Genomic DNA, 14587 nt, shown 5'->3' on the forward strand with positions numbered 1-14587 from the left:
AGAAGGAGAAAACATCAGAACAAAAACTAGAGTTTAGAATGGTACAATGGTTCTCTTCACTGAAAGAAACCAAACATGTTTAACTGTTAAACCTTCAGATTGTTTTTTGAGAGTGTAGTCTCATACATACAGAAATCGATGAAAGATGGAACAATGTACCCACACACCCACCCACACACACACACACACACATAAAACACACACCACCACCACCCCCCCTTCCTATGACAACTGGAGCTGTGACGCATTTCTGTTGCTGGGTCTGGGCTGTTTCTAGATAAGAAACGGGCCGAACCATGTGACAGATCCTGACCAATAAGAGTGAGGGAGCAAAGAGAGGGTAAGAGGAAGAGGAGTGGGAGGGGAAGGAAATGAAGACCTACCTGTCTGCTCTGTCTGGCAATGGCGGATGAGACGCACAGTGTCCGCAATCATGTGCTAAGGAGAGAACAGGAAGTGAGGTCACAAATCAATAAACCGCTCAGCGTCACACAGACAATATTCCAGTTTCAACATCACAACAATTATGCCTGAGATCAAATGTGCCAGGTGCATCAGAGCGAAAAAGGTTAAAGAAGTGCTATTCATTAATAATGATCAACTGATGAAAAGGTCAGCAGTGTAAATATACGTACCAGTTTCTCGAAATTGACCAAGTTGTCGTGAAATGTCTTGTTTCCTTCATGAATGAAGGTGATGTCTGTAATTGGGAGTACAAAGAGAGGCTATTCAGCTCGTGTAATGTAAATTATACAACAATCAGGTTTGGTCAAATATTTAGTATTTAGTATTTCTGATTTGACGAGAGGCATTCTATGGCTCTTCATCGCTACTACAGTATACGACAACCAAATCTGTGCCATGGCGATACTCTCTACCAATGCGCCTATAACTCCCACTTGTATCTCTTCGCTTAATTAAAACTAACAGACCTTTCACCTCTACTCCCTCCTAGTTCATGTGTGCCTCCACACTTAAGAATTTCATTAGGTTCAGCAAAATCTTACAATATGTAAATAAGTCAGAAACATCTGCAACATTTACATTAAAAGTACAGACACACACAGGGTTGAAAAGCACATAAACGTAGCGCTGCCATACGTTAGGGAAAGGTAGGTAAGGTAACCATACGTTAGGGAAATGTAGCGGTAACCATACGTTAGGGAAAGGTAGCGTAAGGTAACCATGCGTTAGGTGCTCAGCAGTACCTTTGAGCAGCAGGGGCATGAATGGGATTTTGGGGGACTTCATCTTCCTGAAGGCGTCTCTGTAGGCCTTGTGGTTCATAGACGGGTCCTACAAACAGCCGAAAGGTAAAAAGGTTATCACCAGACGGCCCGTCATTTCCAGGCTATGGTGATCTTTCACAAGGCCAAGGGCTGGGCATGAGTTAATCACTCTGCTTACCGTCAGCAGCTCCAGCTCTGAGAACAGCTTCTTGAACTTGCCAGGAACTTTCTGGAAACCGAGAAAGCACAAGAGGGTCATAAGGTCATACTGTCAAGACGCTGAAATTCTCCCCACAAAAAACAAATACAGCCAGATGATGTGCCACTGCCAACCCACACACATAAGTATATGGTTGCAACATACACTCCCACAGTCACATGCAAACAGATACAGTATCTCGTTGCCATCCCACACACACGTGACTACATATGTGTGGGGGTTTATGTTGCAGTGTGTATGTATGCCCACTGACACACACATGATGTGTACAGTGTGCATGTTATGCTTCCATAGAGGCGCTCACCTCCCACGTGACGTTCAGCCGACTGACCGCAGCTGTGTTCAGGCCCATGATGATGGCAAAGGAAGAGTTGAGGTTCTTCTGGGCTTTGCAGCTGCAGGGGAGACACACAGGTTCATTAAAGTCAGCAAAGTCAGAGGTCAGAGTTCAAAGTTCACACCCGTGTCACAGACAGGCCAGAACAGCAGGCAAGTCAAGGTTATGTTCTGAAGGCTATTTTGGACAAAGACCTACAGAAAGTGGCCTGGTGTGTGTGTGTGTGTGTGTGTGTGTGTGTGTGTGTGTGTGTGTGTGTGTGTGTGTGTGTGTGTGTGTGTGCGTGTGTGCGTGTGTGTGTGTGTGTGTGTGTGTGTGTGTGTGTGTTCCCTGGCTGGGTAATATGGGTCATGATGAAACCTCAGTGTAATCAAAGGGCAAAGCAAACCAAAGTAGGGGAATTCATTCAAACCAACTTCAAAGAGCTTTATGTCTTATGCTTGGGAAGGATGTGAAAAAACAACGCTATGAAAATTAGATTTCCCTTTAAAATATAATCTCCTTTTATCTAAATAATATAAACAAGCCCACACATTCACTCAAACCCACACTCTCACTCAAGTCTCTCCCTCACACAGGTACACACACGTTTACACCACACACAGTTTGTTTATCTATCATTTTCTCTCCCATACATGGTATGTGTATGTGTGTGTGTATTTCTATGTGTGTGTGTGTGTGTGTGTGTGTGTACGTGTGTGTATGTGTGTGCACGCGTGCTTATGTCTTACTGTGCAGCGATCTTGATGAATTTCTTGAGCAGCTGGACCCGCTTGGCCAGTGAGTGGCACAGCAGGACCTCGGACATGACCCACTGCTGCACCTCGTTGCAGCGCTGCAGCAGCACCTCTAGCGCCACCGTGTGGCGACTGCTGGCCTGGCGGCTCAGAGTGTAGTGGATCAGCTCTTGCTGCAGAGAGAGAAAGAACAAAAGAGAGAGAGAGAGAGAGACAGACAGAAAGAGAGAGATAGCAGGGAGAGAGGAAGAAAGAAAGTGGTGTGACTATACTGTATGTGAGACACAAATTGTTTATTTTTTATTTTTTTTATGGTAAATAATTTTCTCTTCTCTGTCTCCAAACACAGATCAGATGAGTGGGAGAGTCAAACAGAAAGAGCAATGTCACACATGACAAAAGCAACAAGCAACAAGCAAAAGCAACAATGCATTGTAGAAACACACACACACACACCACACACACACACACACACACACACACACACACACACACACACACACACACACACACACACACACAGAGGAAAGTTTAATCAGTGCAGCAACAGGGCTCCTCTCCACAGGCCGCTTCCAGTGACTCTCAGTCCAATCCCAGCTTCAGGCCGCCGATTAGCGATTAGCGTTAGCCTGGGGAGGACCAACGGCTGCCGCTAGTCGCTAAGCTGCCAGCCAGCCTCCATTGAACTGGTTTTAAGGGGTCTGAGAGGGGCAAGCCTGCTGGGAGGGGGATCTCCTCCCAACAGCTTTCACCATTTTCACACACACACACACACACACACACACACACACGTTCCTACTGACCTCAACTAGCCTGCCAGTGTTTGGACTGAAAGGCAGCATTAGCACTGGCACTGCTAAGCTAAGCTAAGCTAAGCTGAGAGGCCGAATGGGCAGCAGCAGTAGGCCTAGTCATCCCCTCACACACCCAGGCTTGGGAGCTGGGACTGTGAGGGACTGTGAGGAGACTCCGAGCTAGCTCCACCCATATAAACCTGCACAGCACTACTTCAAGTGTCAAACTGCAGTTTTGGAGGAATTATATTCAGTTTATTTAATTATTTTGGAAATTAAATAACTGCACTTTTGTGCAGAAGTACAATATTTTGGACATGCAAATATGATTGCACTTAGTTTAAAAATAACCTGGTAAAATATAATAACCTCGGTGCATATACAAACAGAGTGTACCTGTATGTTAAGAATGTTATGAGTGTAAAGCGTTCCGTACCTCGTGTATAGAGTTGAAGAGGCTCCAGTCGAAGTTGGTGAGTGCCATGGACACGTCCCATGTGTTCATGCCCAGGAGTCGCACCGGTCGCTGGCCCACCTCAGGACACTCCGTCAGGGGAGGCTGGTAGGGGAGAGGAGGGGGGTTCGGTTAAGGGATACTTAAGGACAGCTGTAATAGGCCCAAGTTAATAATCAACTGCTGTATTAATATCAAATTCTGAGAAACTTTTCACTTCAGAGGCATGGCAAAGACATCAATCACTTAGGGGTTCAAATTCCAATATGTCAAGTTGAAAGACGATGTCGTTGCTCATGTTTGTTTGCTCATGTATGTTAATGTGTTTATGCTTATGTATGGTAATCCGAAGCATAAGGCGAAGTGAACAATGCAGACGTAAGCAATTTCACCTCTAGTGCTGAAACATAACGGGGAAGCAATATAAAGCCATCAATCGCCACAAGACCTCACAATTCAATTTAAAAATAAATTCTCCCACTAGAATAACAAACTAACTCCACCATCTCCAAACTAATCTTCCTCTTTTGTAATAAACATAACACCACCAGTCACCCCTAATCTCATAATGAGTTTCAGATGGATGGTTTCACAGTTTGTTTTTCTCTGCCTTTCCGGCACATTCTGTAAAGCAGTCCTTGAAATCGCCAATCTCCAGAGCCAAAAGACTAAATATTTCTCAAGCTAATTTCCCACAGAGGGTAAATAGCAATGATTGTAGTTAATGAGTTCATTAATTCATTACAAAACAAACGGCAACTAGAGCAACAACAGCAGACATGGGGTTTGGTCTTCAAGGCCAGATATGAAGACTCATGTGGTGAAGTGAGTGAGCGGACAACTGGGGCAATAGAGGCAGTAGAAGGAGCAGAGTGAGAGGCAACTGGGGCAATAGAGGCAGTAGAAGGAGCAGAGTGAGGGGACAACTGGGGCAACAGAGGCAGTAGAAGGAGCAGAGTGGGAGACAACTGGGGCAATAGAGGCAGTAGAAGGAGCAGAGTGAGAGGCAACTGGGGCAATAGAGGCAGTAGAAGGAGCAGAGTGAGCAGAGTGGGAGGCAACTGGGTTAATAGAGGCAAAAAACAAACCCAAAAGGGGGGATGAGGGGTTGCAATAGGGCTTGAGGGATGGACTACACGGGGCAACAGGGGAAGGAAAAGAAGTACAGGTGGCAAGTGGGCCAGTAGTGTGTCGATTGGAGAGTAGCCGTAACTAGGGCAGTAGAATGTGATTGAAACAGGAGACTTGGCCAAGCGAGGGGCTGCTGTAGGGGGTTGAGCGACCAAAGCAACTGGGGCATTCGAAGAAATAGAGGAGGCAACTGGGCCAGTAGAGTGAGTGGAGAGCAGAAGCAACAGGGGCAGTGGAGGAGGACGCAGGGGTAACCAGGGCAGTAGAGTGTGAGTAAAGAGCAGAGGCAGGGGCGGGGGCTGCTGCAGGATTTTGAGTGACAGGGGAAGTGAGGCGTCAGACTTTACCATGATCTCACTGAGGTCCCGCCGGCATGCCATCAGTCTGCCTGGAGTCGTCAGGCTCTCGGAGTAGATGCTGTCATGAGGCTGCAGCACTCGCTTCTCTGCAGAGGGAGACGGAGAGGGAGAGAGAGAGATGGAGAGAGGGAGGGAGGGAGGGAGAGAGATGGAGAGAGATGGAGAGACAGACAGGCAGACAGACAAAGAGGAGTAGTGAGAGAGAGAGAGAGAGATGCGAAAGGGGTGGTGAGAGAGAGTAAGAGTGGAAAGAGGCAAAGAGAGAGGGAGAGATGGAGGCAGAGAGAGAAGGAGAAAGAGAGGGAGAGTAAGAGGTATAGACAGAGACGGATGCAGAAGAAGATGAGACAAATCAAGGGACAAGACAAACAGAAGGAGACAAAACAGAAGATCCAGAAGAGCAGAGATGGACAGAGATGGAGTGAGACAGAGAGGGCCATCAAGTTCAGATGGAGAATAGGAAAAAGAGAGAGAACAGAAGAAAATAGATGAAGGAGAGAGAAGGGGAAAGACATCAAATTAGATCAAGATGAATGGTGCATTCTCTTTTAATTTCCACATGTCTGTGTGTCTGTGTGTGTGTGTGAGAGGGCGAGAAAGAGAGAGGGAGAATTTAACAACTACTCATCTCTCCTTCAGGCACTGTAGTGATTGAGTGTGTGTGTGTGTTGTGTGAGTATGTGCGTGTGCTTGTGTGTGTGAGAGAGAGAGAGAAGGAGAGAAAAAGAGAGAGAAAGAGAGAGAGAGAGTGTGTGTGTATATGTGTATGTGAGTTTAACAACTACTACTCTCTCCTTCCGGCAGAGTGTGTGTCCTCTGTATGTGTGTGTGAGAATGAGTGTGTGTGAGTGTGAGTGTGTGTGTGTGTGTGTGTGTGTGTGTGTGAATGAGTGTGTGTGAGGATAAGATCATGAGCTGCACTAATGACTGTCAGCCTGAGCGCTTGGCTTCGTTTACACCCTTCACATCAGCACAGTGACTCAAGCGTGATGGACTTATCCAACATGACATGGCCCGCTGTGACAGGGGCTGTCAGACTCACACTGTGTGTGTGTGTGTGTGTGTGTGTGTGTGTGTGCGCGCATGTGTGTATGCGTGTGTGTGTGTGTTTATGAGAGTGTGCGTGTGTGTGTGACTTTTCATACCTGTACTAACCTGGCGACTGTCAGAAGAATTTGGTGTGTTAGACTGAGTGAGTGTGTATGTGAGTGTGTGAGTGTGTGTGTGTATGTGTGTGTGTGTGTGTGTGTGTGTGTGTGTGTGTGTGTGCGCACACTTGCATCTCTTCCTGTATGTGTGTGTGCTTGTAGTCATGGTAGGCACAATGTCTAAAAATGTACATACCGTGCATTACATAAGTGTGTGTGTGTGTGTGTGTGTGCTTCCATCTCTTCCTGTATGTGTGTGTGTGTGCTTGCATCTCTTCCTGTTATGATTTTCATAGTGGGCACAACGTCTAAATATGTGCGTACCATGACTGTAAACAGCATTACATAAGTGTGTGTGTGTGTGTGTGTGTGTGTGTACACATTCATGTGTATACGTGTATGTGTGTGCGTGTGTATGTGTGCAGGCGTGAGCATGTATGTGTGTGTGTGTGTGTGTGCACATGCATGTGTGTATACATGTATGTGTGTGTGTGTGTGGCTGAGCCTCTGAACGCTTCCCCTCTTTGGTGGATCAAAAGGGAAGAGAATGCCCCCCAAGTGGACTCTAAGACACCTGGGGCGGCACGTCGTGGCATGGTGCAGTGTGTGTGTGTGTGTGTGTGTATATGTGCAGGCGTGAGTACTGTATGTATGTGTGTGTGTGTGTGTGTGTGTGTGTGTGTGTGTGTGTGTGTGTGTGCATGTGTGCGTTCTCACCTCCACTGTAGGTGACGGCGGCCAGCATCATGTCCTCCTCCGGCCGCTCCATCTTCTGCGCCACCACCCTCAGCAGCTCCTGGGTCACCACGGTGGAGCGCGTGCGCACGCTCACGAACGAGTCGGGGCTCACGTACACACGGCACAGCACTGGGGGGGGGGGGGGAGGAGGACGGGGGGGCATCAGCGCAACGTCAGTGGCCATCAACAAAACGCATACGGGCTCACAAACATACTGATAGGCCCTCAAATGCACGGAGGGATACACACGAGCTGTGGCACTCCCAAACTGTTGTGTATGTTTTGTGCACAGAGAGGGAGAGAGAGAGATGGAGAGAAAGAGCGAGAGAGGGAGAGAGAGCGAGAGAGACAGAGAGAGAGAGAGAGAGAGAGAGAGAGAGATGGAGAGAGAGAGAGAGAGAGAGAGAGAGAGAGAGAGAGAGAGAGAGAGAGCAGACACTTAAATATGGAGCACCACTGTGTAAAGAAGTCACAGAGGACCGAGTATACTCGGAACAGAAAACAGCTTCATTAAAACTGACCTAAAGAGAACACCACGGCTCACAGCTCACAACACAACACAAATCTGATCCCATTCACGGCCCTCCGATAAGACTCGAATGAGCTCGAAATAGCAAGACCATGACATCACATCCCCCGGTATAACGGCAATCGTGTGTGTAACGCGCAAAGAATGGCGGTGTCAGCGCCAAAGGCCTGTGCGAATAACGTCAGCGTGATTTGGACAGGAGAGGTCCTTGAAAGGCGCGAGCGGCGCAACGCTACTCACCTTCCTTGGTCTCGCTGGCTGCACCCGGCCGCAGAGTGAGGCAGTTCTCCTTCAGACTCAATTGCTGGAAGAGGGCTTTGTTCTGCAAGGAAGCCAAAACGCACACCACTGTGAACTCTCACACATTCACACGTCGCACGTCAAGACATTTTCATTTTTGTCCCCCTCCACCCTCCGACACACACACAAACACACACACACACACACAGCGAGATCACAGCCTTATTCCAACTAGGAGCAAGGGTGACAGGAAGCATATGGAAGGGGGGGTAATTGAGGGCAGAAATACAAATATTCTATTGCCCTTTGCCCCAGTGGTGTCTATATGGTGTGTCTATGTTTACCAATGAGGTAGGGGACACTGCTCTGTGATATCTCATCACCAAAAAAATACAGACTGTGCATTTCTCAATCAATTCATAAAATAAGATTTCATTTCATTTATTACTGGCGAGAAGCCGATGGTATTGTCAGACACACATACAGGAACACACATGGATAACATCTCTCTCTCTCTCTCTCTCTCTCTCTCTCTCCACACACACACACACACACACACACACACACAAACACACACACACACAAACACACACAAACACACACAAACAAAACGTAGGGAGCAAAAGAGGGAATATCTCATTATGTGTAATAACTGTACCTTCTGGTGAGGGGTGTAGTCATCCACCGTACTGAAATATCAAACAAAAACAAAAACCAGATTAGAAGTCAAATAGCCACCTGACCTGGTCACCTTTGGTCCATTTGGATCCACACACACACACAACCACTGACTAAGAGCCTTGGTGTCCTGACAGGAAGCAAAGTATGCATTCTAGAACAGAAGAGGAAGGGACGAGGGAAGCTGACTCACTGTCCACCTCTGGACACATTGCACTTTATGTCTGACCAGCCCTGTATTTGTGTGGGAACACATGCACTTGTGTGTATTTGCATTGCATATGTGTTTTGTTCAGTTTTGGCATGCGTCTGTATCTGTGCAAGTGTGAACACACTCATTTGTAGGCATGTGTGTGGTGTACTGTATATGCATGCATCTGTGTGTGTATGCGTGTGCATGTGTGTGTGTTTGTGTGTGTGTGTGTGTGTGTGTGTCAGTCGTTGTGTGGCGGTGATGTCAGTTTAGAGAAATGTAGTGCATTACGGTCAATCGCTCTGATCTCTCCCAGTAGACTGAGCCCATCGCTCAGCTAGGCCTCTGCCTGAGAGGAAACACAACTGATGGATGGCCATGTCCTGTGTGTGTGTGTGTGTGTGTGTGTGTGTGTGTGTGTGTGTGTGTGTGTTGAGCTTCATGGTTTATGGGAACAGTAAAGGAAACTCGGGTTAAACAGGCCAGAACCAGACTGCTGGGGATACTACTTCCACCATTTTATAGCTCTGGTGTGAGTGGGCTTGCTTACACATGAATAGCCCGTCATGTTTGGTCAGCCTGGAGTGACCACAACTGTCACACACTGGACTTATGACGCTGCTGATGCAGCAAACTTCATTCAACTCGCCGAATGAAAACAAGACATAGTCTAACATCTGATAATGTAAAGGAATTAAAGCATTTGAAATCTTCACATTTCTACAGTAGGCTACATCTTTAAAATTCTTACCCATAAACTCTAACTGTTCAGTATCCTGCCCGGTGAACCATCACCATCACCATCACTCTCTCTCTCTGTCCGTCTCTCTGTCTTAATAGCAGTCAGCTTTACTCCCTAGTTTACATCAGGCTATTCCCCCCAGCCCTTTATCCAATTGGCCATAATCTGCTGCTCCCCCCCAATTAAACTGTAGTGTCTCCATGACGGCTGGCACTGCTCGGGTCAAATGTTATTTAAGGAGCCAGATTCTCTCTGTATAGCAGCAGGAGGCTGAGCCTCCGAACGCTTCCCCTCTTTGGCGGATCAAAAGGGAACAGAATCCCCCCCAAGTGGACTCTGGGACACCTGGGGCGGCAGGGTGCGGCACGGTGCAGTGTGTGTGTGTGTGTGTGTGTGTGTGTGTGTGTGTGTGTGACGTGACCTGGGATTCAATTAGGCAATCTGCCGCCACGCAGCCGTTAAACGAGCGCTGGATGCCGCTCGCCTCTCCCTAACGGCCTCATAAAAGCGAGAACATGCGGGGGGCAGCTCACACCAATCTCACACACACACACACACACACACACACACACACACACACACACACACACAGTGGAGATATCCATCAGGGAGTGGCGCCGACATGTGTGATTACCCATCTGCCCCGGCCCCTGGCGTCCGAACGCTGGCAGGTGGGCCAATTAGAGGGTCTGTGATGGAGACCTAATGACGTTAAGCGGCTCCACTCTCTCCCCTGAGCGCTCGCGGCTCCTTAGCGTAGCCTCACTTGACCTCTGACCTTTGACCTGGTTCAGGGGGAAATGCAACGACACCTGACCTCTGTGTGGATAATGGGGGCTTGAGAGCACATTGAGAAGTTCCTCACTGTCAATTCATCTGGGCTTCAAATGATGAGGGAGGTCTCACACAGAGACGGAGAGCAAGTGTGTGTGTGATCTTTAAAGACACCCTGAGGTACAGTACACTACACACACCTACGCAGCTCTAATGAGTGTACTCATGCCACTGATCCACTTACTGTAGCAGCAGCTCCCATACATCTATAATGCATCATGATGATGGCACACTACTGTAGGGTACTCTACACAAAGACAACAAGAGACTCCTCAGTGATCTGCTACCCTCCTTACACCATTCATCCAGCCATGCCTCCTCCATTAGATCCAAGTCTCACACGATACAAAGAAGTGAAACAAGTCCAGTCATCAGACCAAATCAAACTGTCTTTACTGTAAGGACATGTCCTGAATGGACACATTTGACAGCTTCTAGTGATGGGAACGGATGTTTTTTATTCTCGTTTCTGCTTTTTTTAATCTCCTCAGTGATCTGCTACCCCCCATACACCATTCATCCATCCATGCCTCCTCCATTAGATCCACGTCTCACACGATACAAAGAAGTGAAACAAGTCCAGTCATCAGACCAAGATACGCCTTAAATCAAGTCTTTACTGTAAGGACATGTCCTGAATGGACACATTTGACAGCTTCTAGTGATGGGAACGGATGTTTTTTTATTCTCGTTTCTGCTTTTTTTTAATCTTTACCCTTGACACCAGAGAACACGAGACTAAAACAAAGATGATGACAGGCTTTTTTTTTAGGAACTGGCATGCCAACACCCTTCGTCTCACACAGATCCACGAAATGTGTCCATCTCCGCAACGCCCCGTCTCTCCCTCTGTCTGAATGAACAACTGGACGTGTTTGTGTGGCCTGGTCACCTCAGGTTGCTAAGAGACGAGGAGAGACGAGCCGCAGTTTGGGCTGCCGGCCTGAATGGCTCTGATTGGCCAATGGGGACGGACACAGAGGCCACTTGTTTTGGACTGTACAGTGTGACTCTCTGTTTGGACATCAACTGTGTGTGTGTGTGTGTGTGTGTGTGTGTGTGTGTGTGTGTGTGTGTGTGTGTGTGTGTGTGTGTGTGTGTGTGTGTGTGTGAAAGAGAAGGGCCGAGAGAAAGTGTGTTGGGGGTGTGTTATGCGTGTACTGATCACATTCAGTGTGAGGGACACTCACTGTCGACGCCTAAGAAGCTTCTGGAATTCCTTCAGGTCCTTCTCCAAGGTCGGGAACTCGTAGACATCCTCCAGCACATAGCGGTACAGAGTCTGCAGGGAATGTGTAGAGGGGGACAGAGAGAGAGAGAGAGAGAGAGAGAGAGAGAGAGAGAGAGAGAAGGGGGGAAGGAGAGGGATAAAGAGAGAGGGATGAGAGAGAGGGAGAGAGAGGAAGAAGGAGAGAGATTTATACACAGAACTGACGACCCATAAAGTGCTGCGACAGTGTGTGTGTGACTGACGGCATGTGTGTGTGCATGAGGGGGCATGTGTTTATGTTCAAATAAATGCGCTTGCATACACGGAGGGCAATAAGAAGGGCAGTATATCACCACGCATGAATCAAGGACCTGACTGCGCTAATACATCTCTGGGAAAACATGCAGACACAACACTTACACATCCACAACACCCCCCACCCCCACCCCCCCTCTCACACACACACACAACCTCATCCCCCTCATCCACAACCCCCCCCCCCACACACACACACACACACACACCCCGCCATTCCAGATTCACAGTCATATTCTGCATGACTGTGTTGGGTAATGGTAGCCATTATAGCTCAGATCACTGTAAATGAATTCATACCACCTCACTTCAGAAGAGAATGACTCTCTTTCTTTCTGCCCCTCTCTCTCTCCATCTCTATCCCTCTGTCTCTTTCTCTCTCACACAGTCTCATTCAATTCAATTGTTTTGATCAGTCAATCTCACTCTCTCTCTCTCTCTCTCTTTCTCTCTCTCTCTCTCTCTGTCTCTCTCTCACTGACCTCACAGAACCAGCCACGGCCCCCTCACGTCTGTTACTAGGCAACTATCACCTGGGATACTAACTCTGTGCACATGTAATAATCTACACCGGAGACCCTTGAATAGCTCGTCACAGATGTGGCAGAATGGTTGCCATGGCAGCCTTTCTTGACTGGAACGGGCAGGTTGGGACAGGACATAGCAGGGAATAGAAATCATCAGAGGTGTGTGTGTGTGTGTGTGTGTGTGAGAGAGAGAGAGAGGGGAAGAAAGAGAGAGTGTGTGTGTGCGTACATGTCTGTGTATGTGTGAGTGAGAGAGAGAAAAGAAAAAGAGTGTGTGTGTGTGTGCGTGTGCGTGTGTGTGAATAAGAGAGAGAGAGAGAGAGAGAGAGAGAGAGAGAGAGAGAGAGAGAGAGAGAGAGAGAGAAATGCCAACACATAGGTTTTGAAGGGATTGATTTGGTTTAGCGAGGGGGAAAATGACATCTAAATGAAAGCATCTCGCTGCATCAGTGTGACCTGGGTGTGGAGGAAGAGCTGTGAAGCTGATACTTCTTATCACAGCAGCAGCAGCAGCACAGAGCCATCTGTTCAAACACAGCGTGACTGTTTACTCAACACACACGCGCACACACACGCACACACGCACAAAACACTCATACACAAACTCTTATACACAAACACACAAAAGAGACACATAAAACGCAGACACAAAACATACACACACATGTACGAACCCAAACACACACACACACACACACACACACACACGCGCACACACGCACAAAACACTCATACACAAACTCTTATACACAAACACACAAAAGAGACACATACAACGCAGACACAAAACATACACACACATGTACGAACCCAAACACACACACACACACACACAACACACACACACACACACACACAGATCCACAAACACAAGCAACCCACGCTCTGGGCTCAGTTTTCATTAATGAGCCACACCAACTTTCTCTCAGATTTCACTATCTAATGAACAGCCTTAATGGGCTTAAGCCCCTGGATCACACTCAACTGTTTTCTAATGGCCACATTTGTGCAGGGCTTAGGGCCCAACACGTGCACGAATACATCAAGAGACACAGAATGAGAGAGGAGAGGGAGAGAGAGAGAGAGAGAAACAGAGAGAGAAAGTGGGAGAGGGAGAGAGAGAGACAGAGAGAGAAAGTGGGAGAGGGAGAGAGAGAAGTGGTGAAATGGAGAGTGTGAGGGAGGAAGAGAGAGGAAAGAATGAGCAAGAAGAGCCAGAGAAAGGGAGAAGAGAAGAGACGATCATGAGGCACCAGGCTGCCTGGCTGAGGCTCTGGGCCCTCAGGGTGCTTGCTAATCTCCCGAGTCCTGCAGGAGGGACTGGAGCAGGAGTCAATGGAGCTTAGCCTAGCTACCCATCGCTAACTACACACTACACACCAGCACTGCTCTGCACATCACACACACACACTCACACACTCACACACTCACACACTCACACACTCACACACTCACACACTCACACACTCACACACAGCAAAAAGACTAATCTAATTCATTCACACCCTAGTGCCTTATGCAGCCCAGCAGGGTACAGAGCAGTAGTTCACCCAAGAGATCTCATCACTCTGCACTAGCGAGAGAAACGGCTCCAAACCAGCTTGAACATATCAAAACACTCATTGGCTATTGAAAAATAAGTGTCCACCCAACCTAAATGATGGTCAAAGATGGTGACAGGGTATAATGAAATGTGTGTTTCAATACAATCGTACGTCTTGCATATACTCTGCCTGTGTGTTAGATTGAACATTTCCCTTTTGATCACATTTGAACGCAAAAAACTAGGCCAACAGGGCCCTCTTAAAGTTGACATCTACGTGATCGATGGGGATTAGCTAGAACTCGTTTACATAGAAACTCAATTTGTCAGGCACCTATGTAACGCACGCGTGTGCGTGTGTGTGTGTGTGTCTGTGTGCGTACGTGTGTGTGTGTGTGTGTCTGTGTGCATGTACGTATGTGTGTGTGCGTGTGAATGTTCGCGTCCATACGTGTGTGTGTGTGTGGGTGTGTATGTGTGTGTGCGTGTGCGTATGCATGTGTGTGTGTACGTATACGTGTGTGAGTGTGCATGTGTTTGGTCACATTCCGTTCACACTGACGGTGTCAAGTTATAATTGCAGTTCTAAGCAGCTTGACTCTTTGTCTATGACCCTAGACCTCAACTTC

The 14587-nt window shown here is 47.7% G+C and overlaps 1 protein-coding gene across 1 annotated transcript in view; it reads right to left on the minus strand.

Annotated features, from left to right (window-relative positions):
* Positions 1-14587, minus strand: part of rapgef5a (Rap guanine nucleotide exchange factor (GEF) 5a) — a gene marked incomplete at its 5' end in the record, with an annotated part of 53292 nt that overhangs the window by 3111 nt on the left and 35594 nt on the right. The window contains 12 exon segments of the mRNA XM_062528879.1: positions 384-438; positions 636-700; positions 1209-1296; positions 1408-1458; positions 1754-1844; positions 2518-2696; positions 3754-3876; positions 5250-5347; positions 7127-7276; positions 7917-7998; positions 8575-8605; positions 11554-11645. Coding sequence (XP_062384863.1) covers positions 384-438; positions 636-700; positions 1209-1296; positions 1408-1458; positions 1754-1844; positions 2518-2696; positions 3754-3876; positions 5250-5347; positions 7127-7276; positions 7917-7998; positions 8575-8605; positions 11554-11645 — 1105 coding nt within the window.

The sequence above is a fragment of the Sardina pilchardus genome, chromosome 24 (assembly GCF_963854185.1).
Source record: "Sardina pilchardus chromosome 24, fSarPil1.1, whole genome shotgun sequence".
Taxonomy (NCBI): Eukaryota; Metazoa; Chordata; class Actinopteri; order Clupeiformes; family Clupeidae; genus Sardina; species Sardina pilchardus.